Source organism: Rattus rattus, chromosome 7 (genome assembly GCF_011064425.1).
Source record: "Rattus rattus isolate New Zealand chromosome 7, Rrattus_CSIRO_v1, whole genome shotgun sequence".
Taxonomy (NCBI): Eukaryota; Metazoa; Chordata; class Mammalia; order Rodentia; family Muridae; genus Rattus; species Rattus rattus.
In genome coordinates this window covers 6,337,584-6,362,848 of record NC_046160.1, presented here as the reverse complement: position 1 = coordinate 6,362,848, position 25,265 = coordinate 6,337,584, and the positions used below count along the sequence as shown (strand labels likewise).

Sequence of the window (25,265 nt, the reverse complement as noted above, 5' to 3'; positions counted from 1 at the left end):
TCAGAATAAGTAAGCACACCAAAGATTTACATTTATAAAATGAAAGTAAAACGAGAGGGAGGAACATTAACAGAATACATATATTACTTGAAAAGGAAAAAAAATTCAACTTAAGACATGGAATCCAAAACCAGTAAAACTGAATATCCACTCAATTGTGTTAAAATAAATGATATAAGTAAAAACCCCATGAGCCACAACCAAGGTCAAATAATAATCCTGCACCAAGTCTGGGTCCGCATGGGAAAGAACTGAGAATCAGAACCAACTGCCACAGTGAAGAGAAGCGTGTATGCACGCATGCGCAAAGGCATACACGCATGCGCACGTGCGTACACGCATGCGCACGTGCGCACACACCCTACTGGTCCTTAAACATGTGAAAACATACGCCAAAAACTTCTACAGAAACGCAAGAATGTTCTGAGATACTGTTTAAACTTAGTGCACACCGAAGCTTGGCAGCATAGCACGTCAGCAAGAATGTCGAGAGGCGGCCATGTCATCTGTTGCCGAAGGGAGGTTAGAAGTTTAGCCTCTGAGGAGGACAGCTCTGTGGTCCACTAAAGAGGGAAAACATGAATGACATTAGCAGTAAATTGAGTAACTAAAGGTTATCACGTTGGTTCATTTATAAGGAAAGGGGGACAATAAAGGTCTCATTCTGAAACAATTCCTTTAGTCATTTAAACATAAAAAAAAAAAGTCCCAGACTGTGGTCACGAGCCTGTGTTTGAGGACTTGAGAAGATAAGGTCGGTAACTGGGCAGTTGTCTTTCTGCAAAACTATTGGTCACTTTAGCTAAACTCTTGTCCAGTGTTAAGCTGGACTCTGAGTACCTGGGAGTTCTCCGGGAAGAACCCCTGCCTCCTCCGCCCCTTCCCTGCCCGGGAGCTGGATCTCTGAGAAGGCAGAGCTGGGCACCATCCCTCCCAAAACTCCTCCCTCCTAGAGGCCTACAGAATCCTATTGGTCCATCTGAATATCAGTTAAAGCTGCAGGTGAGACTCCTGGCAGGCCTGGGGAAGTGCAAAACCAAGGGCCTGAGGAAGCCATTGCTGGAGAGGAGAAGGAAGAAAACCAGGGGGCGGGCGGGAAGGGGGGTAGACACGACAGGACACAACACTGTCCTCCACTGCTTCCTTCCAGCATTCCTCTCCCCTCCTCCTCATGGGGAAAGGCATCCCCTCTTCCCTTAGCAGCCATGGCCCAGCTTCCTTGAGGATCCTATGTGCTAAGTCCCCACCACCATCGCTAACATGCACACAGGCATGCACGCATGTGCGCATGTGCACACAGACACACACACACACACACACATACATACACATATATACATACACATGCACACACACACACACACACACACACTCACACTCACACACACTGCCTCTCCTGACAACCATGTGCTAGACAAGCTTGCCCCAGAGGGATGAACATTTTGTGATGAGATTGAAGATCTCCTGAGACACGGCAATCTAATAGCAGCCGGCTCCCAGGCTCCCAGGGATTGTCTGAACCTCCTGTCCCGAAAGAAAGAAGTCACTCACTCTTCCTGTGTTTGGTTTTGTGTGCAAAGTTGAGAGTTTTCAAAGGTTCAGATGTCAGAGTGGGGATGGGAGGAAGTAGCCAGAGGTAGGACTCCATACATCAGTGGCTGCAGGGTGGGAAGGAGTGTTTTAGCTAAGGCCAACCCAGGTCATAGACAAGGGCACCCCGTAGACTTGTTCATATCCGACAGCAGCTGGGTCAACTTCTTCCCCAGGGAGAAGAGAGGGCAGGAAGCAAAGAGGCCAGGGAGAAGTGGACTAGAGAAAGAAGAAAAGGAGGTGGGAAGAAACAGGGCGCTGTCCCTAACTAGCCAGAAGCCTATGAGAAGGGTGGGTGGTACCTGGTGGGGCCCAGACCACTCCACTCGGCAACCTGAGTCAGATCAGAGCCAGGCTAAGGCTGCCTTGGGCTCTTTGGACTCGGACATACTAGTCTTACCCACAGACAGTGCCTTGCTCAACCCATATCAGAGAAGCTTCCTCTTGCAGAGAAAAATTAACACAAAGGCCAGGCAGTGGTGGCGCTCGCCTTTAATCCCAGCACTTGGGAGGCAGGGGCAGGTGGACCTCCGAGTTCGAGGCCAGCCTGGTCTATAGAGCAAGTTCCAGGACAGCCAGAGCTACACAGAGAAACCCTGTCTTGTACACACACAGAGCCCCACTGTTAGACAGGGGAGTGTTAGAGAGTAAGAGGTGTTGGAGAACTCAGTGCTAAGTGAGACGTCATCATGGACCCCTGCCCTCCAGAGCTCAGGACTCCATGTGGAAAAGGAGGCAGGAAGATTTTAAGACTCAGAAGTGGCAGATGACTCCAAGATAATAGTGTCCCCTAGACACAACAGGACTGATGCACGTGTGGACTCAGAGACTGCAGCAGCATGTGCAAGTCCTACACAGGGCCAGCACGGAGATGAGGAAGTGGACATGGGGTCCCAAGCCTACCCAAGACAGCATGGAGGAATATCTGCCTCCACATGCCCAAGTTCCCAATAGCAACACTACTGTAAGGGGACAGTTGGGCCTGCAGACAGTTGGGGGTCCCTCCAACTTAAATCTTGTGTGACAGATGTGAAAAAGATGAGGCAGAAGACATTCACCTTTCACACACTTCATCCCATCGGTCCTTCAAACAAGCCACAAACACAGTGTGTGGTCCTGAGCTGACAGTCAGGGGACCAGCCCAGCAAGGTGACTTTTAGCAGGACAATGCCACAGCCAGCCATGAAACCCTGGGCAGCATGGATCCCAGCCTAGCTTTCATCCCTGCTTTCCCACCCAGGCAGAGCCTCGCCTCGCCCCCTCAGTGCCAGTGCTGGGGTCGGGAGCTAGCCACAGTGGCCCAGCTGTTTGGGCTCACTGTTCCGTCTGTTCACTCTGGAGCATTTGCCTAGAGCAGCACTTTTCTATGTGATTTCTTCTTTCTCAAGGAATCCCAGCCGTAAGCAGAAATAGGGTCACAGATACAATGCAGGCAGGTCCAGAAGCACTTCCTGCCCCACCTCCCCTCCAGTCTGGGCCCCATGGGATGCCTGGAGCTCAAGCTCAGATGCCAGCGGGTGCATGAGCATGGCCCTTCCTGACCTCTGCTTGTACAGGAAGAGGCCTTCTTTGCAAGGCTCACCTCAGTAGCCCAGAGTAGCTGTTAAGGGAGGCACAGGGCCACTCCAAACACATAGTTCACAGGTGGAGCATGTAGTGGCTACTCCAACCATATAGTCTAGATTCCTCTACAAAGCCAGGCCTGGGGTTTGCAGGAGTGGTAGAAAAAATTATTTTCTAGTAAAATGGGCCTCAAAGAAACCACCTTGATTGAGGCTGGCCCACTCCTATGACTCTTGCCTCTCCTATACAGAAACATCTAGATCTAGATTATTTCTCTCCCCTCCACCCCCAGGAGGTTAAGCTTGCTAAGGCACCATGCTCCTGCAGGAAGGGCTCAGCCCCCCTCAGCATGGATTTCAAACCCCTCTTCCTGGCATCCCAGACTCTTTAAGGTTGGTTCTAACACCTTACCTCAGTATCATCAGGAACTCTGTTCTCTTGTTCTTTCCCTTTGCCTCCACCTCCCGTCTCGTTTGATTGCTCTCTTCAAGGTCTGTCCAAATGCTACTACCTTCCACCCAACCCTGAGAGCCACTACTGTTGGTTATGCATCAACAGATGTTGGCTACACCAGCCATTCGCCATCTCCCTCTCTCAAACTCAGCAGCTTGAATTCTTGTGACCTTTTCTGATTCTGATGGGCATATATATATATATATATATATATATATATATATATATATATATTCTGGCATATATATATATATATGCCAGAATCACCTGAGCTAGTTAGCTTGTGAAGGATGGCGGTCATGGGGGGAGACCTACTCCTTCACCACAGAAGGATCTAAATGATATGAGTCCTAACCTTGGTATGGTCCTGCTGCTGTGGGGGATCCTAGGTATTGTGGGAGGTTCTGTAGGCATTGTGGGGGTGCTGAGGTATTGTGGGGGTGCTGAGGTATTGTGGGGTGCTGAGGCATTGTGGGGTGCTGAGGTATTGTGGGAGGTTCTGTAGGTATAGTAGGGGTGCTGAGGCATTGTAGGGGGTGCTGAGGTATTGTGGGGGTGCTGAGGCATTGTGGGAGGTTCTGTAGGCATTGTGGGGGTGCTGAGGTATTGTGGGGGTGCTGAGGTATTGTGGGGGTGCTGAGGTATTGTGGGAGGTTCTGTAGGTATAGTAGGGGTGCTGAGGTATTGTAGGGGTGCTGAGGTATTGTGGGGGTGCTGAGGTATTGTGGGAGGTTCTGTAGGTATTGTAGGGGTGCTGAGGTATTGTGGGGGTACTGAGGTATTGTGGGGGTGCTGAGGTATTGTGGGAGGTTCTGTAGGTATTGCGAGGGTGCTGAGGTATTGTGGGGGTGCTGAGGTATTGTGGGAGGTTCTGTAGGTATTGTAGGGGTGCTGAGGTATTGTGGAGGTTCTGTAGGTATTGTGGAGGTTCTGTAGGTATTTTAGGGGTGCTGAGGTATTGTGGGGGTGCTGACGTATTGTGGGGGTGCTGAGGTATTGTAGGGGTGCTGAGGTATTGTGGAGGTTCTGTAGGTATTGTGGAGGTGCTGAGGTATTGTGGAGGTGCTGAGGTATTGTGGGGATGCTGAGGTGTTGTGGGGGTGCTGAGGTATTTTGGAGGTGCTGAGGTATTGTCAGTGCTGGTGAAGGTTGACCAGCTGGAAGATGGCCCTAGACTGAGGTTAATTGAGGCAGATCAGAACCTCCTCCAAGATCACCTTCACTGGAGATTTCCCTAGGGTATGTGCATCGAACTCAGGAAAGACCCTGTTGTGTGTATGAGGCTAACCACGTGGCCTTGATTTGTGTTGCAGGGATTTGAAACTGGACAACATCCTTCTAGATGCAGAAGGTCACTGCAAGCTGGCTGACTTTGGGATGTGCAAGGAAGGGATTCTGAACGGCGTGACAACTACCACCTTCTGTGGGACTCCTGACTACATAGCTCCAGAGGTAAGGCCTGGGTGCAGAGTTAGCTCCATTCTCTTAGTGTCAGAGCAGAGGCAACAACCCGATACCTTGCACTCGGGGATCATCCGAGCATGCTAAGAGAAGGCTCTGCAGAAGCAGAATGGATTCCAGGAGTAAGACACAGGAAGGGAGAGGCTTTAGTGATTTTCCGTAGGGAAGGAGTGGCAGTGAGGACAGACTGGTGAGCTGAGAGTGACTGGCTGGGTCCCATGCTTCAGCGAGTCCTTGCTAAGCACATGCATCCATCCCAGTCCAACAACCACCAGAGCTGGGGCTGAGAGAACCTGGTTGACTTGCAGGAGAGTTTTCACCTCTTACCAAGCAGAACAGCGAAAGTCCGCTGAAGAGGCTTCACTGGATGACAAGTTCACGGCGAAACCAGGAATGCTTTGCCATGTCCACCGAGGTAGCAAGTCTATAGGGCGGGCACGCACAAGGAACAAGAGGACAGTGTGAGCTAAGGACAGAGGAGTCCACTGTGAGCTTTACCAGGGGGTTGTCCAGTGAAAGTTGAGTCACCGTGATGTGACCAGGTGTCTTGTGTCCTTCCAGAGCTGTCTGACCCAAACCGAGAGATCCTTAGCAGGGACGATTCAGACTTAGCCATATGGTCACACCGACACTTAACCAAATGCCTTCGGTGGTTTGGGGACACATAAAATGGGAGGTAGGTGCCTATCCCGTTAAGCACTGCCCGTGTGGAGAAGTCTCTTCCACAGGACAGTATTTGAGCACGTGTCAGACAAAGCTCCGTGAATGGAGAGTCGACGGAGGCTCTGGATGCTCTTCTTAGAGAGCTTCGGGTCTACATAGAGTGACACGGAAACACGCAGGACAATAGTGCCTAAAACAGAACAGTGCCCCCAGGACACAGGAAGTCTTCACAGAGCTTCTCAGACTGGGGAGCTAAATGGCAAATGCATTTTAGGTTTGCTTTAACCCTAGAGATGAGGAGAGTGTAGATGAGAACAAGAAGGATCGGAGTGGGAGCCATGCAGAGAAGGAAAGTTCATTTCTCTGGGCTGTGAATCTTTTCAAAGCAGGGTCTGGGCTTCTAAGCTGAGTACTATCAGGATCCAACACACAGGCTCTAAAGAATGGTCTTTTGAATGAATGAGTGAACAAACGAATGAATGAATGAATGAATGAATGAATGAATGAATGAATGAATAAACGGAGACGTTTCAACATGAGCAAAAGCCGAGGGATGAAAACATCTTGGCCATTTTCAGGAAATTTAAATAACACAACCAGAGAGCAGATGGGATGGCTCTGCAAGTAACAGTGAGTGTAGAACGGGCCTGACAGCAGGAGTTCGAGCCCTAGAACATACTCAAAGGTGGGATGTGAGAACCAGTGCCTAAGAGTGGTTCTTTGACCTCCCCGTGTATACCATGCAACGTGGTGACCTCTACTCATACACACACACACACACACACACACACACACACACACACACACACACACCACTCTAATCAATAAAATAAAATGCATTTTAAAAATAGTATAGCTAGAGCAAATGGTTTATTAGTGCTTTTAATAATGAACAGAATTAAGACTTGGGAGCCGGGAATATGACCTCAGTCCCACAGGATCTATGGACCTGCCCTGCCCTAAGGGTTTCATTGGAGGAGCGTCTTCATGACGTCCGTCCTGTGAAGAAGGCAGGCCATCGGAGCACACATCAGCAGGCTGAGGAGAGCCTCCACGGTGCACACCTAGAAACCACGTAGACCAAACCCGTGGTTCAAGACTGTAATCCCAGCTCTCGGGAGGTGGAAGCCCAAGGCCGAGAGGTCCAAGGTCACCGTCATCTGTATAGCAGGCCTGCAGCTCCCCTGAGGCTCCTGAGACCCAGTGTCACAACATATTTAAAATACTCTTATCTCAGTGAACTTGAACTGGACCCTGGAGAATGGAATTGTTTACACTGCGTATTTCTCTCTTGGTCCCAGGGGTGATATTCTTAGATGTCACTTCCCCATGTATGTCCCCTGGAGTTAGCGCTGCTTTTCCAGAGCATTCCATATTGTCCCGTTCGCTTGAGCTAATTGTGGATATACAACACCTGTTGGGTTTGTTCATGCAAGTGGGCCACGGTAGCAGTTTTGACCGAGTCCGACTTGGAATCCTATGTGTCTTTGATCTAAAATTCTTCTATTTCCTCTTTAGAATACTCATATAAAGATGTTTTCAGTGCACTGAGGAGGATTCGCTCTGCTTTTTATGTAGCCACTTACACCTTGATTATACAGAAATACATCCAGTGAATGTCTGGTGAGGTTTTCCTTTAAGAAAAAGGGACATTGCCTTTGTATCCTTGTGCTGACCCATAACCTCTAGTTCTAGAATTTATTCTCAATTCTGAGCGAATTGATAAAGTTTCTGGAAAAAAAAAAAGGCAGAGTAGAGGACAGGCCCACAATCTGCCCACAGATCAGACAAGTCAGGTGGGGCCAGGGACAGCTTGTGGACCCACCCTCAGTGCTCAACAGAGCTTCAACCTTCTAAACTAGGCGATTTCAGCCTCTCTGTTAGTGTGCTATGTTCCCTTAGCAGGAATACTGGTCAGTCAACAGCAAAGAGAAATCAATGAAAGGAAGGCCGCTCCCCCTGGGACTTCTCTTTACCAGAAGAGCCTTCCATTCTCAAGCCTCTGTGAGCCAATCCCACAATGGTCAAAGGCTGACAGCTGGGCAGTTAGAGATCTTGCCCAGAAAAAGCATGCATTTTACAGAGAAGGAGCCCAGTCAGCCTCTGTGTAAAGTAGTGCACTGGCAAGACTTGTGGATGTGCTTAGCACAGGGCTCCTTCCCACTCTGTCCTTTGTACCCACAGGGCAGAATTGCTATAGCACCATAAACAGCAAATGGCAGCCAGTACAGAAAGGTATGACAGCCATGACAAGGGCTGGTTGGAGATGGCATGGCCTCGTGCCCCCTTGACCACTTTCCACAATGCACAGCTCACAAGCAGGACTGGCCAAGCGCAGCTCCCTCCCTCACTGTTGGGTTATATCAGTGGTATGAGAAACAGTCCTCAGAGTTGAGTCCAGGCATGCCCAGAACGTCCTCGTGTACCCTTGATAGAGTGGAGAAGTGTATTGGAGACTTGAGTTGCTGCCTTTCCCATGGGAATCCTAAGGCCTGCCCTGCCCAGCTCAGCAAGCTGCTTTAAGGCTCTAATGGGATTAGAGGTGGGAGTGCTTCAGAAGGCATATAGAGGCTAGCCTTGACGCTGGAGCCACCTTCTGGGTGATCAGCTCTGCCAAGCCGTCTCTGCCCACCTTGCACCCCTGGCTCACACACCCCGGGACTTTCCCCTCTTATTTCTGGCCCCTGCTGCATAAGAAATGGCTCTCAGTTCTAGGTCACGCCAGGTTCCGTCAGGACCTATCCCTGTCCTTCTCTCTTACCCCAACCCTTGACCCTCTCAAGGGGCTGGCTTACACACCCTTACATTGCCCTCTGAGGGCACACAAAGCCTCACCCTCCTTACCAGCTCCATTGCTGTCAAGGTGATCAGGCCAAACACAATTAGGGCTAAGCCGAAAGGGGCTTTTACAAAAGATTCCACCAAAACCAAGCCTGGATAAGGCCACCCACATTTCCACAGCACCATCCAATCTGCACAGACAAGCTCATTGATAAACCACAGAAGTTCAGACACCAGCCATCCACCTAGAAACGGCTAAGTAGTCAACTTATCATCAGGGGCCATGAACAAATGACTGAAGATACAGTGTTGTGGGAAGTGCCCACAAACCCAGAAACAGGCCAGGCCGTAGGATGTCAGAAGACAGGAGAATGGTAGAGAAATCTGAAAAGGAGGAAATCTGGCATAGGCGTGATCCTGAAGGACAGAAACCAGTGGTACAGAGGAGGCTTGGTCAGCCAGGATGAGCACTAGGTCTCAGGGGGTTGAGGGAGACATAGCTTTGCACAGAGCCCCAGTCCAGTACAGCCTGTAGTACTTGGACTATAGGTCCCCCGCACTAACCACTAGGCAGAGAACCCCCAGATGCTAAGGAAATAGGTCATCAGTCAAAAGGACTGTAGAGGCAGCTGCAGGTTCTCACAATCTTCTTCATCCCGAATAGAGATGGCCCCTAAGCTATGTGTGGGCTTTGTGTCACAGATGCTGCTACCGAATCTTTCTGTCTAATCCCAGATGACTTGGGCTTGCTGTAGGAAAAGGTGTTTAGCATATTCTACATGGTCCATCCTGAGTTAATGCTCTGACTATCCATTTGGCCAGATACACAGTGACTGGGAGGAAGGAACATTGCTGAACTCACCCTGGTCGAAGATAAAATTCACAAGACAGTCATGGAACCGACTGAATTTTGGCTTTGCCTGTAAGGACAGCATACATTCACAGGGTTAGCCCCAAAAGAAAGGGCATCTGTAGGGTCTACTACATTACAGGCACATTGGTAAGATTGGAGAACCAGGAAGAATGGTGGAAATGAGGCTTTTACTGTCATAGACAAGAGCATAGAGGTCTCCTCTGGGTAGAACGTATGGGTTTGGGGAGAGGGCTCTCCTCATTTCCTTCCGTAAAGCATGGGGCTGAGGTAAGTGTTCACCTCATAAGGAATATCAACTTTCTGTTTCAAGCCAAGAAAAGGTGCATGCCTTTGCTGCCAGGACTCAGGAGGCTGAGGCAGGCAGATCTCTGTGAGTCCCAGGCCAATCTGGATTGTATAGTGAATTCTGGTCTAGCCAGGGCCACGAGTAAGACCTTAGCTCAAGTAGAGGGCGAAGGAAAACAAGATTCTGGTCTCGTTCCCACACGGGCAGCCAGGGTCTCCAGGCTGTGTGTATGGTGGGCACTGAGCTTGCTCCTCAGCTGGTCCCCTTTCAGCATCACCTTTTGAAGTTTACATCCTGCTCCCCTAGGCAGGAGTAAGTGTCAAACTGTGCTCTCCTCTTTGAAAGTGGCCCCCAAATGCTGCTCAAGAGCTTTATCCGGTATGCAAACAAAGAAAAGGCCTTTGCTCCCAGCAGAGGTGAGATGATGCTCACTGTGGAGAGAGGAGCCTCTCTGAAGAAGCTGAGGTAGCACCACCCCCACCCCCCACCACTCTCGGGGTAGCACAGCTCCACTATGGTGGAGCAAGGGTGGATAGGAAGGCCAAGACCTTCCCACTGGAGCCGATGGGAGAGTTGTTGCTGGAGTTGGGCTCTTAAATGATCCCTGACGCTGTTTCCTGGACAGATCCTGCAGGAGTTGGAGTACGGCCCCTCAGTGGACTGGTGGGCCCTGGGCGTGCTGATGTACGAGATGATGGCTGGGCAGCCCCCCTTGAAGCTGACAATGAGGACGACTTGTTTGAATCCATCCTTCACGATGATGTTCTCTACCCTGTCTGGCTCAGCAAGGAGGCTGTCAGCATCCTGAAAGCTGTGAGTCACTGTCCCTCACCTATGGCTCTGCTCCCTCAGGGCGCTACCCCACCCACCATCACCTCTGTGTGTGTGTGTGTGTGTGTGTGTGTGTGTGTGTGTGTGTGTGTGTGTGTGTGTGTGTGTGTGTGTGTTGTGTATGTGACTTTATCTTTCTGCCTGCCTACCTGTCTGTCTGCCTGCCTGTCTGTCTGCCTGTCTGTCTGTCTGTCTGTCTGCCTGTATGTGTGCATTCACCAGTTGGTTTGTTCAAGATCACAGAGCTGGACCAAGGCAGAGCTATGTGACAGCCCAGGAGCCCCAGCTTCCAGTCCTGCTCCCCTTCAGACAACCCAGAGCTCAGTGGTTGACCAGCTGCATTCACAAAACCAGCCCTGTTCAGGGGCGCTGGACTCACAGCTTCCTTATTTTATGTATTTTCTGAAGAGACTTGGCCGTCTGGATGACAGCTGGGGAATTTGCAGTAGTTGCCATAGCTTGTAGATGTCATGACATTTTTAGGACATACAAGCATTTCTCAGGAGTCTGGACTCACACACTCACTCTCCCCTGACCCACTTCTCTTTGCTCCTCTGCCTCCCATGGCTCCATGTTCAAGGACTCATGACTTAGCTGAGCCCGTCCAATCCCTCTTTGCTATGTCTTGGTGGCCTTTGCCCTGGCCACACTCTGTCAGCTTTGCTGCCTCTTCTGCCTCTCACTGGACGTGTGCCCTGCTGTGTGGTAGGCTTGCTCTACCCCAGCCTCAGCCTTTAAAAAGACAGACTTTTCCTAGATACTCCTTTATTCACCCTCACATCAAGTCGTGTCTTCCGGTATACTATGGGGGAGCAGGAATATAGGCCAAGCCTAGAGTGCATGTTGGCGTTCATGAAGCCCTGGGATTAACCGCAAGCCATGCATAGTTTAGTCATAGGAGCACATACCTGTCTGTCATACCCTTCTGGGAGGGAGAATGAAGAGTTCAAGGCTATTCTTCAGCTACACAGTGAGCCAGCCTGGGCTACCTGAGACCTTGTATTGAACAGAACAGACAGCATCAGAGAGATAGCTTAGGCACAGCGCTCGCTGTCCAGGTGTGCTGCAATGGTGTCTGCTGCGACACGGAGGATGACTGCCCTTCGGTCTTTGTGTTGTTCTCTTTATCCCAGTTTACAAGGAGGCAATGTGTGGTAGGTGACTTGAAACATGGCGGGGGCAGAGTTTGCTTGAGAACCACACCTGTCTGGGGAGTGTCCACGCCTACCTTCAGCTGACTGCAGGCCTGCAGCGGTCAGCACTTCCTTCCCAGACCTGCCTTTCCAAGGGAAAGCCTGAAACCGGCTTGCTGTAGTTCTCCCTGTGAACTGGCTTGAACTCCTTCCCTTAAAAAGAGTGTGCTGGCCAATTTGATCCATGTCTTTGCAGTTTCCTTGCTAGTGGCCCCTGTTTGGTTATGCCACGAGAAGAGTACAGCCACTCTCCCATTCCGGGCCTTCCCCAGCCGTGTGCTCTCACTGGTTTGAAGAACTGAGACACATGATCATTTGAGATGATAAAGGTGCAGCATGGGGTGCTGTAAAAAGTCTTCGCTTATCCCCACTGCCATTGGCCTGTCTCCCACCCTCTGTACCAGTGTGGGGTTTGGTGGATGCCAAGACAATACAGACATGGAATCTCACTGCTTTATCTGTCGTTGTTGGTACAGAACTTAGAAGGCTTGCTGTGCGTTTCATTCTCCCAGAAGGGGCTATAGATTCTTCCACTGAATGCCATGGCTGCCTGTCTCTGCACTTCGAAAGCCTATGGGGCAACTATTACAGGGGGTTCCCTCATGGAGGACCATCCCTGAGTGGTTAACTAGGCGGGAGATCTGAGCCTTCTGTCTAGTTTCCAGCCCCCGACCCAGCCCCAGACAGCTGATCTCCAGCAGGAGATCCACATCGAGAAGAACTCTGTGCCTGGCAGACATCAGCTCAGCCTCATTCAGAGTCCTCTGCCCACATAGCAGCCAAGTGTGTGTGTATGTGTGTGTGTGTGTGTGTGTGTGTGTGTGTGTGTGTGTGTGTGTGTGTGTCCACCTTTCTCCCTCTCTCTACCCGTCTCTTTGGATGACCCAGACAGCGCCGTGGTCTTGACACCCTCCCTCTAGACACATATTCAGTAACGTTTGGACATATTAGAGTTGGTACAGTCGTAGGGAGCGTGGTAGGTACAGTCTGTAAGGACACACTAAGACATATCAGGACTGCTGCCGATCGGCCTACAGCACACAGCCCCATAACCCAAGAATGTCAGCAGCACTGAGTGTGAAGACCGTTGACACCTGGAGCTGGAGAAGGGGCTCGATGGTTAAGAACACACACCACTGATACAGTTTGATTCCTGGCACCCATGTTGGACAGTCGACATCCACTTGTGTTTCCTGCTCCAGGAAACTGCTGCTGTCTGCTGAACTCTCTGGGCACTGAGTTCATACCAGCACGTCCCCACACATACACACTTACAAATAATGTAAAAGTTAAAAAATAAATTTAAAGAGGGGGGGAGGAGAGAGAGAGGAAAGGTGGGGAGGGAGGGAGAGAGAGAGAGAACTGTTGGCCTGCACAGACCGTACTCAGGAGTTAGAGGTCATGCTGTGGTAACTGTTTAATGTCTGAGGAGAGAGTCTCTGGCCTAGGGAGTCACTGCAGGGGCTCGTCCCTAGGCTCATCTTTCCTCTGCTAGCTGAGGGAGGTAGGAAGGTCCATGGAGAGTGGAGGGGTGCATTGCTTTTCTTGGGAAACCATCCCCCAATTCCTTTATTTGTAGTCCACATTTTCTAAGATTCTGTCCTTAGAGCTACATCACTGAAAGCTGTTACCCGTGAGAAGGTGGTTCAGGATCTAGAGAAGCCATTTCTGTCATAAAGCAGTGAGGAACCCAGGCGACAGCAAGCAGCCATCTTGCTGCTGCTGGATTCATCACAATTCCCTGAGAGCCAGCCTCTGGCTCCATTGCAACCTTCATAGCTTACTGAGCTCCAGGTAGGAGGCGGGAATGGACCCTGTGCTGCGTGAATGCATCTCAGGGCTCAAGGGAAGGTGACTTTTAGGCAGCTTATAGTTCAGGTTGACGGAAGCATGGAGGTCAAATATCAGTAGAGGAATCGACATGTTGCCGGTTTCTTGAGAATGCTAAGGCACTACAGGGCGTCACTGAACCAGAGATTAAGTAGGCAAAACTCACACTGAGACATCTCCATGTGCCAAACAAAAGAGTATAGACTCGGTGTGGACAACCGAGTCACTGAACCAGGGTGACTTCGAGTCACTGAACCAGGGTGACTTCCTGGACATGTAAGTGAAGGAGACAAAGACTACAAGTTATCTTCAAATCAATGCCCATGTGGCTTGGGTTTAAGGACACAAGGAATAGTTTATAAGACCCCAGCCTTACCCCTAACTCTCCCATGTAAAAAGTTTTCTGTTGCTGGTGAGCTGTGAAATTCTACCACAGTCACCAAGTGTCTTTGTCCCTAGAGACACTGACCTTTTACCCTACAAAACACTTTACTTGGTCTCTGACACAGGTAAGGACAACACATAGCCCCCAACACCACACACACACACACACACACACACACACACACACACACACACACACACACACACACACACTTGCATATCTTTTGGTCATTTGCATTCCTGGGTGTCTTTCCTGACTACTTTGCATTCCTGGGTGTCTTTCCTGACTACTTTGCTATGACTGACTTCCAGGATCTCAGTCTCTGAAAAGATCTAAATATCTGAGAAAATAGAGAATAGAGTCGGGTCCTAATGTCCACTTGGTACCTTGCTAGCTGCACATCTTTAGCCCGGTTAACTAACCAGTCTGTGCCTAAAGTTTCTCCTTTATGAAGCAGAACTGGTAATGGTACCTCGAGGGAGATGAATCCCTATCCGAACCACGTTTAGAATGCTGTCTGACACATGCGATATTCAAGGGTAGAACACCCCGAGAGTCAGGCCCCTAGCATGTAAACACGGACGTAGGAGATGATGTGGAAGACATTCCCTTATGAGTCACGCCCGGGAGGCCCCATCAGTAACTCTTCCCTGTCTTCCTCCCACAGTTCATGACCAAGAACCCGCACAAGCGCCTGGGCTGCGTGGCAGCGCAGAACGGGGAAGATGCCATCAAGCAACATCCGTTCTTCAAGGAGATTGACTGGGTCCTGCTGGAGCAGAAGAAAATCAAGCCGCCCTTCAAGCCGAGAATTGTAAGTGGAGCTCCCAGCCCTCCCCTCCATGCTCAGCTGGTACTTCTGCACTGGTCTGTGTGGGCCACAAGCAGCCTAGGGGATGGCTGAGAGACCAGGGAGGAGTCTTCTGGGGGAGTCTGAGGCCCCTAGACATTAACTGTCAAAGCTACGATGCCTACAGCACCGTGGTCTCACCTCCTCAAGCTTCGGTTATTTATTTTGATCTGTCATAATGACGCTCACTGGGTGTTCCCGTGACCCAGAGGCACATACAAGGTTTTTGTTTCTTGAGTGATATATGGGGTTGTGACTTGAAAGTGTCCGTGTAAAGTAAGCACACTGCTGTCACGGCCCTTATGTGTGTGTAAGGGGAGAATTGCAAGTGACTATTGCAGAAAGGCCGGCCCACAGTCGTGCAGGGAGGACAGCTTGTGTCCTGGCCTCTATCACTGTCCCACCTCTACTATGTCCCTGCCCTGTGCCTGCACCAAGGCACAGCATATGCTGCTGCCCTCCATGTGCAGTCCCAGGCACGGGTGAGGAGTGGCAATCAGTGGGGCAGGCACTCAGAAGCTGAGCTCAGCTGGGCACCAAAGCCATGTCTCATAGGCTAAGCTACTATGGAGGCCTTGTCCCACAGGCTAACATACTCTAGAGGTGTCAGAAGAGCAGCTAACAATATCCCGAAGAGACACATTCCCACTGAGGTAGGCGTTCACGCTGAGAATCTCCGCAGCTAGCTTCAGGTACCTGGGAGCTGAAGGGAAGAGTTTCTTAGGCAGGAGCTCCAGACCTACGAGGCTGGCAGAAGATCTGAAGTCATCAACCAGCTCTGTCAGAGGAGTCTTTCCTCCCTCAGCTGCAAGGACAGAAAGGCCACGGTGCTAAGACTCACCACCATTCCCTCATTGCTTTCTGCTTTGGTCTGTGTGACTCTTGAGAGATACACTGCTTCCAACAAGCAGGGTTTGGGGTCCATTTCTCTATGCAAACCTCTCTTCCACCTTAGCGCATCTCACTACAGCTCTGCGCCCCCACCAACCCTCACCCCATGTCAAGCCCATGCTGTGGGTTTTGTAGGTAGGGAAGGCTCGAGGCTCTGGTTTTTAGGGCAGACAGGGCTTGCTGCATGTGCCTGATGCAACCTATATGATGGCTGGGGCTGGGGCTGCTGCAAGTAGTCTCAAAGGACAAGAGCAACTGAACACCGGACAGAATGTGTGACGGACAGACGTGTGAACTAAAGGCCTAGCAGAGGAGAAGAGATGGAAGGACCAAGCCTGAGGGCTGAGTTCTAATTGCCGTGTAGTTTAATTTAATTAGTCCCTTCTCTAGGGACTAATATTTCTCTAATGAGAAGCAGAACTAGAATAGTTCAGGCCCAAGTAACAAGACCCCTAACAAGACCAGGGGCCGGTCAGATGTCATTGTCATCTACAGAATGGCTTGAAATTATGTTGAGACTCTAGGTCAATGAACCACTTTCAGCCAGACTCATGGGGAATCAGGCCCAGAAAGGCTAGATGAGGTCACAGACTCAGCCTCTGAAGAGAGTGTAGGGAGATGAGGCCCAAGGAGGCCCCCTGGAACCGTGAAGAGAAGCAAACATTGTGTGGATGAGGGAAGCTAGAGTTGTAGAGAAACTCCTAGAAGGAAGGAGCTGGAGAGCTCGAGCCACAATTCCCAAAGGCTATTTAAATGAATGGAATCATGGAGACTAGGCTCTCCCTGGGGTCTAATAGATGACGGGATATAAGAAGCGACCACGGGCCTCTCCTAGGAATATTTACTTAAAGCCAAGGCAGGCTCTAGGATTTAAGCAGCGGTGAAAAACTCCAGTTCCCAAAGCATCTTTTAAAGCCCCGTCAGTCCGGGACATCCTTGCTTTAGTCTGGGACACGATCTCTTAGTACTCTTGCATGGCTTCTATTCAATCTCTAATGAGGCATTCTGAGAGGAAGCACACCTCGATCAGTGGCCATCCCACCCACAGGGTAAGAGCAGAATGACAGAAGGGCCACGCAGAAGAGTGTGAGGTGACTATGACTCTGCGATCTGGGACAGAACCCAGATACCAAGGAAACGGTGAAGGAGTAAGGAACAAATGGAACAGGCCACCACATATCCCACTCCACCAGCGAGCAGGTTTCACCCCAGCTCGGGCAGTCACAGAGCCCCTTCGGGTTTTCCCTGGCCAGATGGGAAGATGTTCTTGTAGGTAAAGGTATCAGGAGTCCCCAGAAGCCAGAAGGAGGAAATATTCCACTGCGTCTGGGATGAGATCTCGGAGCACATTTCCCTGAGCTCCAGTGCACGAGAGACTGGGCTTCCCTTATTTCAGCCTCTGGGAAACTTCCTCCTGGGACTAGAAGCAGGATCCTGCTCATTCCTCTGCTAGGGACTCACTGAGCTTCTGGTGGCTTTCTTTCCCTGTGAGAGAATGTCCAAAAGAAAGGACTGGGACAAACAGGGCTTCCGACAGCTAAGTCTCTCCCAAAGCTGTCTTCAGCATTGTCATGGAAAGCGTCTTGTGTATGCAACCCCACTGTGCCCCAGACTACCATGTTGGAAGTCAAGGAAATACGATTCGTTGGACTGATTTGGTTGAAACGAGAAGAGTAGTTCATTAAGGATGAAGAAAGAGGGAAGGAAGTTAGAAGACCGTGCAGGAGGTGTTTCTGGTCATACTCCAGCTGAATCCTGTGGATCGTTCAGGGTGACCAGGCATGGGTCTTCAAGGCATTTAAATATTTGGTCACATTTCTATCCGTGGAATCTGCAACCTTCTCATAAATATTAAGCATGTGAATAAAAAGAAAGATGAAGGGAGAGAGGTAAAGAGAAGGTTGTTATCAGAAAGGTGTCCTCTCTCTATCCCCAAGGTAGAGCTCCTTCCTGAGACATGGAGAGACCATTAGACTGTACTGCCTGCACGCTCAAGTCTGGCAGAAGACGTTGGATCAAATTAAAGCCATTCTGTTCATCATCGAGGCAAACCTCGAAGGCTCACTGTCGAAAGAAACTCAGATGCTTTTTATAAGCCACTTCCCTCATGTAGCCAACTAGCATAGGGACGTCTGCTTATCCCAGGCAGTAGCAGAGAGGCAGGCCAGCTCTGCGCTCCGTCAGCAGATGCAGCCTTAGGCAAGGCAGTCACCCACAGGTCACTGGGGAGCGCCACCTCGGCACATCACCAGAGTCGGCCTTCTGATCGTGGGTCAGAGGTTCCATTATAAGCCTGGCTGTCCTTGGCTCAGGGTATCTTATAACTTGAAGACAGGTCGCTTGCCTTCCCAAGGGAGTTCAGTAAGCCAATCTCTTGACAGCTGAAAGATAGGCAGTTCACCGCTGGGAAGAGGCAGTAAGGACAAGGGACCACTGTCAGCCAGGTACACTGAGATTCTTGGATCCTACCTTACAGACTGGTGTCAAATGACGGGATAGACACTGTGCGAGGAAACAGATAAAATCTATGAGCAAAAGCACTAGCCTTGTAGTTGTTGCCACAAAGAGACACCGACCACAAGCTCACACAAACACGGGGCAGGTTCAGAAAAGCTCCTACGTACTAATATCAAACACTGTAAGAGAAGAGAGCCTGCATTTCTTCTCTATACCCTGTTGACCAAAATGCCAATATCCCTCAAAAACCTTGTCAGTAGTCATCACCTCACTCCCCTTGCTGGCCAGCACAGCTGAGTCAGGTGACCTGCCTGTCGGATTCAAGGAAGACTCCATTTTGTTGAGCCCAGGAACGATCGTAGTGTCCAGCCTAGCATTTGAGAATAGCCACAATGTAGTATTTTGTGTTTCCAGAACTCTTCAAGTCTCCTCAAACCCGTCACACAGCCAGACCCGCCTCTGTCATGCCTAGGCTCACCTAGAGACCAGGCCCCTGCTCACACCCACATCAGAGCAGCTTCTGCCCTGGCTCCCAGCCTCTCCACAGGAAGCCTCCCGCCTCCAAAGATATCACCAGAGAGATTTCCAGATTGGAGGCTGGAATTTGGCCTCTGGTCAGTTTCCATCACATACCTCCACTGGCTGCTGCCCCTGCAGGCTCTGTCTTCCTGACCTGTCTGCTAAGCTGAGATCCCAATGCCCCTGGCGCCTCAGCCTCCCTGTGTAGCCCCTGCTCTGATTCCCCAGATGTTAGGAGTGCAGCCGGGTTTCCAGCCTTTAGGTTGTCACCCCTTCGTGCTGGCCTATAGTCAGCGGCCTCTACTTCTCATATAGCCTCCGATAGAGCAGCTCCCCCATATAGTCCTCCTGTCCCCACTCCATGCAGCCACACGCTGAACTGACTTTATGCAAATGATGTGTCATCAACACCAAACCGAAAACTCCATGGACATAAAATCTAATTGACAACAGCTAGCGGAGCCTCTGATGCAACAGATAAGAGCCAAGCATGAACCTTTTGTCTCCTTGGAGATTTCCTTCCAAGATGGCGCTGTCTAGTCATTAACAAGTATCTCTCATTGAGCTTCTGTGCTCCTGGCAGGCTTATCTTTGGGGGAAGGAGGACCATAGGGGGAAGAGATGTATTTGGAATGGTGCCATCCCAAGGTGTTGGGCTAGTCAGCTCACTTCCGGCCCCAATCCGTTGCACCCCAAAGGATTAGACTCTGAGATCACAGGCTCCTGGGCTTTGCCACTGGAATGGGAGCAAGCCAGTTAGGAGGGAGAGAGCTGCCTCCCCAGAGACCTAGCTGTCCTCCGTGAACGCCAAAGGCCATGAGGGAAATGCCGGCCGAGTAAACTTGTCTTTGTGTACGTGTTCTCTCTTTTCAAGTTTGCTTCAGTGTGAATGTCCCTCTGTAAGGTAAGGCTTCCAGAGTGGGGAGTCTCTCCAGGTAGGTGAGCCCACAGGCCCGGTGACATAGAGGCCCCTCTCAACCTCATGATCCGTCTCCATTCAGCCATCCACGCTGCATGGCAGGACCCCGAGGGAGGCCCCTCCTGCATGCTCCCGCATGACTGGGCTGTGCTGACAGAAAACCTGGGAAGTGGGCTCAAGAACTCACACCCTCACTTCCTTAGCCCCACGAGGAGCCCCGCTGGGCAGGCATCCCCACAGCTAGTCCACCCGCCCAGGGACCCCAATAGCATGGATGGTAATACCAGTGAGACACCATCATTATCTTCTATCTTGGTGAACCAGGACCAGTACGTCGCTGGGTCCTTCAGTAAAGGCACTTTCAAGACAATGTCATGTCAGAGTAAGATCCCTTGGCTCCTAAGAAGGCACTGGTTCTCAAAAAGAGCCATGGGGGTGGGGGGCTCTGGCTAGAGGCCACAGGGAAAATCCATATACCTGTTTTAGTAGCCTGCTGAAGTGATGCCATGGTACAGTGGACAGGAGACTGGCCTTGATCACAGTGAGTGCTGTCACAGGATAGCCTTGTGATCACGAGAAGTCACTTCACTCTGACCCTCTGACCTTATCTGTAAAATGGAGTGAGAATAGGTTCTCTCATAAAATTGAAAATATGACCAAAAGCAAGCCTATGACACTTGTCTACTCCTCCATCCCAGTTTCTTGGGGGAGTTTAGTTCTCCTCTCCCTTCATGACTCCTTCCCAGAGTCTGAAGGCTCTCCTCCTCTCTCACCAAGGCTCTGGGAACCAAGAGGTTAAGTATTACAGGGAGTCATATGATGTTTGGAGGCTGGGCTTGGAAATCAGACACAACCATGGCCTTCTACTCTGGCCCATGGGATTTTAGAATGACAAACACTGTGTCTGCTACCTAACAAATGTAGTGAAGAAGACCGGGAGCCTAAGACTGGGGAGAACTGGTCTGGCTCCTCCCCCTGCCACACAGAAGTCAAGGAAGTTCAGGTTACTGGGCAGCAGCCAGCTGACGCCTGGGGAGACATGCCTCTCCAGAGCTATGCAGAACCTGCAGGGCTGATGCAGTCCTTGGTGCTACAGAGGGTGGCTCACAGATGGGGGGTTCTCAAGTCTTTGTCCCTTGTGATAGTGTAAAGGTTGGTTGCTTTGTTTCAGAATAGAGAGCTACATCATCTAGACTAGGCTGAAATTAGCTATGTAGCCCAGGCTGTCTTAAACTCCTAATCTCCCTCCCTCAACCTCCCAAGTGCTGGGCTTAGGGCATGCACCACTACATCAGGCCAACCTCCCAAGTGCTGGGCTTATAGGCATGCACCACCACATCAGGCTAACCTCCCAAGTGCTGGGCTTATAGGCATGCACCACTACATCAGGCCAACCTCCCAAGTGCTGGGCTTATAGGCATGTACCACCACATCAGGCCGAAGTCACCTTTGTTTTGTGGTGTAGTCACCACATGTGTTCACTCTACTTCTAATCTCAGTAGTGTTTGGGATGAATGCCACTGTATGCCTTTCAGCCACTACCTTTGATGTGGCAGCTGTCACCAATAGACACCATTCCAGGGCACAGATGTCCAGGTATCTCTTAGCCAGACAGTTACAGTGGTAAAACCCAGACAAGCCATTTTGCCATCTGTCCGGTTGTGGTGTTTGACTCCGCCCCGCTCCAACGTGTGCGTACACACACACACACACACACACACACACACACACACACACACACACACACACACACACACACACACCTCATAAGCACCCTTGGGAAGTGTCTGAGCCTCACTAGCCTGCTCTGGATTTGATTGGGCATTTCTTTAGGCTCCTGAATTTTCCATTGTGGCTTACTGGCTGTTGAGTTGGGCTATGCCTTCATAGGCTCATTGTCATAGTATTTATCGAACTTAATTTCTTCCTCACTCCATCGATATTTGAACATATACATACACCCCACACCTACTTGTTGAGAGCATGGGAAGATCTGTGATGGGAAGGGAGAGAAGCAGGAGAAATCAGGGCTTCCCGGAGAAGCCATGTCTGGGCAGAGAAAGATGGCCTTGGTTAGGGAGAGAGAAGCAACTGAGGATAGATGGCTTCAGACCATTTCTAATCAATAGGATTTATGGAACCTGCGCCTGCTCTTTTCTCTACAGTCCCGGAGGACTTACTGTTACCTGGCAACAGCAAAGCAAAACTCTCCCCGCCAATATTCCACCAGCAGAGCCTAGGCAAAGTTTTAGAGTGCAGGAGGAGACAAATGGAAATCTGGAAATGATAATCGTGATTACGGGATCCAGAACTTCATTGATAAGGACAAGGAGAGGAGCTGTAAGCTTTGCCGTTCAAAGCTACAGGACAAAGAGAAAGACAGGGTGAAAAGAGGGTCTCACCAGACTGGTCCAGGTCCTCCGTGCACCATCCCAGGGGTCCTGTTAAGTCATGTCCTACCCTCCATCTCACAGATGGAGCAATGTCCTCCTGTCTGCCTTTGTCTTGCATAGATCTCTGAAGTGTTGTCCAGTGTTGCCCAGGGACAGTGCTCAGGAGGCTGGCTCAGGCCAAGGAAAACTCAGAAATTATCTTAGCCCTCCCCAAGGAGGGGCTCAGTCCTCTAAGGCCTCTAGCCTACATTTGCTCTTTGCAGAGTACAAGTGTACGGGCATGCTGTACATGCTCATGGAATCCCCTGCCTGTGTCATCCTCAAAGTTCAGGCCTTGAATCTCCGTGGAGTCATAAGTCATGACAGAAAGAAGCCCCCCAAAGCTTCTGTTGTTTACACTGGGGATGTGTGAGGAGCACGTAGCAGTGATGTTCAACTATGACTCTAGGACTCTGGGGTTTGACAAATGCACATCAGGTTGTTGTCTATGATGACTTCTTGTCAACACGTATCTTTTCACAGTGAAGGGGCTTGACCACACGCACGCAAGCCATCTTCTCGCCCTGATGGTTTCTGGAGTCTTATTTCTGAGACACTTCACCTTGAAGGGTTTCCATGGAGCACAGAATGTTATTTAGCATGTGAGCCCAGATGAGTCAGGGCTGCAAATGGCTGGGCCAATGAAGCATGAAACCCTCTGCCTCAGGCAGAGACAAACCCTACAGAGCATGCTTGTCAAACAGAGATGACCTGCAGAGTGAATTACATCTTTCCTGGAGACTGTAGCTGGCCTCCCTCCTCCTCCCAGAGCAGCAGTCATCTCTCTCAGCATTGAAGTCTTCCCAGAAAAGCATGGCAGACTTGGGACATAGGTACTGAGCTGGACCCAAATAATCCAGAATAGAATCACCCAAAAAAACGGGACTCCAGAATTACACACTCATTCTTTATCACTGGCTGAGGGGAAGAAACTAGACATCTGGGCACTGGTCCCCATTGCCCACATCACCCAATCAAGTCACTAGAGCTGTTGGCTCTCTTCTGAAAAAATAAAGTAGTCCTCAAGGTTCCTTCCAGCACACCACCACCACCACCACCACCACCACCACCACCTCCATCACATGTCACAAGTTTCATGAGGGAAGGAATCCGTAAGGTTCTAAAATTTTTCACAATAAAATGTACGTGGACTATAAAACATTCTTATGAGTTCTAAAAAAAATTCTATACCCACATACCTGCCTGCACAAAATGTACAAGGAACACCTCCATCTTCTTCAGAAATGCTCTGCTTCCCTTAGCTCCACACAACCTCTACTCCCTTTTTCTAAAAGAGATTCATCCTTTTCTTTTTGATGTGTGTTCACATATGGTGTTGGAGGGAGTGGAGGGGTGTATAGATAGGTACAGTGAACATGTTTGTGTGTGTGGAGCGGGAAACGACATCCAGGGTCATTACTAAGCCACTGTCTACCTTGGTTTTTGATATAAGGGTTCTTCATTGACCTGGAGCTCTCAGATTAGGCTAGGCCAGTTGTCCAGTGCTTGGATTCTGAGTGTACCCAGACATTACATGGTTCCAGGAATGGAGTTATGGTTCTCGTGCTTACCTAAGAAACACTTGACCGACTGAGGAAGCTCCATCTCCTTGGTGTTTAACCTTCCTCTTGGTGTTTAGCCTTCCTCTTGGTGATTAACCTTCCTCTTGGTGTTTAGCCTTCCTCTTGGTGTTTAGACTTCCTCCTGGTGTTTAGCCTTCCTCTTGGTGTTTAACCTTCCTCTTGGTGTTTAGCCTTCCTCTTGGTGTTTAACCTTCCTCCTGGTGTTTAGCCTTCCTCTTGGTGTTTAACCTTCCTCTTGGTGTTTAGCCTTCCTCTTGGTGTTAGCCTACCTCTTGCAGCTGCCATTTCTATTTGTTTTCTCAAGCTTTACATAAACAGAGCCACACAGTGTGTCTATTGTTTGTTTGTCTTGTGTCTTTCACTCAGCACCATGCCTTTAAAGGTAGGGTTCCAGTTTTTTACGTTTTTATTATAGAAAACATGCAATTGGTGTAGAAACAAGGGTCCAGTGTGCTGCCTTACATCTGTGAGCCAAGGTCAGCCATTACTTCTGCTGAGGGAATTCTATTGCTTTGATTATCGGTATGTCTCCCCCCCACCCCACCCCCTACTTAGGATGCCTCCTGATATACCGCAGGCATTTGGTCAGATGGGGATGAGTGAATGCACTCTGTAGACCTTATAGATCACTGCACTGCTTGCTCGCCCAGGTTCATCTCTAAATTTTCTTCACACCTTTTATGGTCCAAGACCCATGCCAGTCTATGTCTGGAAGTTTAGGGTAATTAGTTCCTGTATTTGGAAACCTGACATTGTTGTTGAATGGGGAGAGAAAGTAGGTGATCTCACCCTGACGTGAGAGGCACATATCTGAAGATTTACCATTCCTGTTTCAAAGCCAGCAGGCAGCAATATAATAAATCCCAGGCCAAGAGAACTGATCTCTATCTGGCACATTTTCATAAATAAGGCAAAGGGGGAGGCCGGTGAATGAAGAGCCCTGGGCTTTGCTGGGAGCAGACTGCAAAGTTTCTCTCTTGAAAACTCTAACTCTTAGCAATGCTACTGCATCGAAATGTCCATAGTGAGTGGCAGAGGTTGCCACAGTTAGCAGCAGAGTGAGCTCCTGTGAGCCACGGTCTGCTGCCTGCTTCCAGCTGGAGACACAGGCCCAGACGTTACTGCTGCATGTCCATCCAGGTACAGCTTGCTCCCTGCAGACCAACCCCTGCTCAGCGGCTTTGGCCCAAGATGGCATAGCAGGCGGGGTGATATCCCCTCCTAGAGGTTTCCATCCCTTTACTTTCCATAGCATGCTCAGTCCCTTGGGCCCCAGGACCTTCGAACTGCACTTCAAGATCCACCCAGAAATAGGCTGGCAAATCAGTTCAGTGGGGAAAAGAATCTGAAAAGGCAGAAGTTGCAATGGGGTAGCAAAGAATAGGATGGACACGACATCTGAATAGAATACATAACACTTCACAGAGGGTACATGCAAAGTACGGTTTGCTGAATCTTGGAGTGTTAGCCTGAAGTGATATGTACAAGGGCATACAGAAAGAGACACACCCCCACCCCAAAATTCCTAAGGGCCAAGGATTAGGTGCTTGCTACACCCATAAAGTATAAATCCTGAAATCTCTTTTAAATGTGTGTGTGTGTGTGTGTGTGTGTGTGTGTGTGTGAGAGAGAGAGAGAGAGAGAGAGAGAGAGAGAGAGAGAGAGAGAGAGAGAGATCAGGCTTACATGCTTAGCTGTATGTAT

At 50.0% G+C, this 25,265-nt stretch overlaps 1 protein-coding gene across 1 annotated transcript in view; it reads left to right on the top strand.

Annotated features, from left to right (window-relative positions):
- Prkce (protein kinase C epsilon) overlaps window positions 1-25,265 on the top strand; it is a 486,519-nt gene that overhangs the window by 443,696 nt on the left and 17,558 nt on the right. The window contains 4 exon segments of the mRNA XM_032908730.1: window positions 4,920-5,058; window positions 10,297-10,381; window positions 10,384-10,484; window positions 14,578-14,724. Of these exon segments, the coding sequence (XP_032764621.1) occupies window positions 4,920-5,058; window positions 10,297-10,381; window positions 10,384-10,484; window positions 14,578-14,724 (472 nt within the window).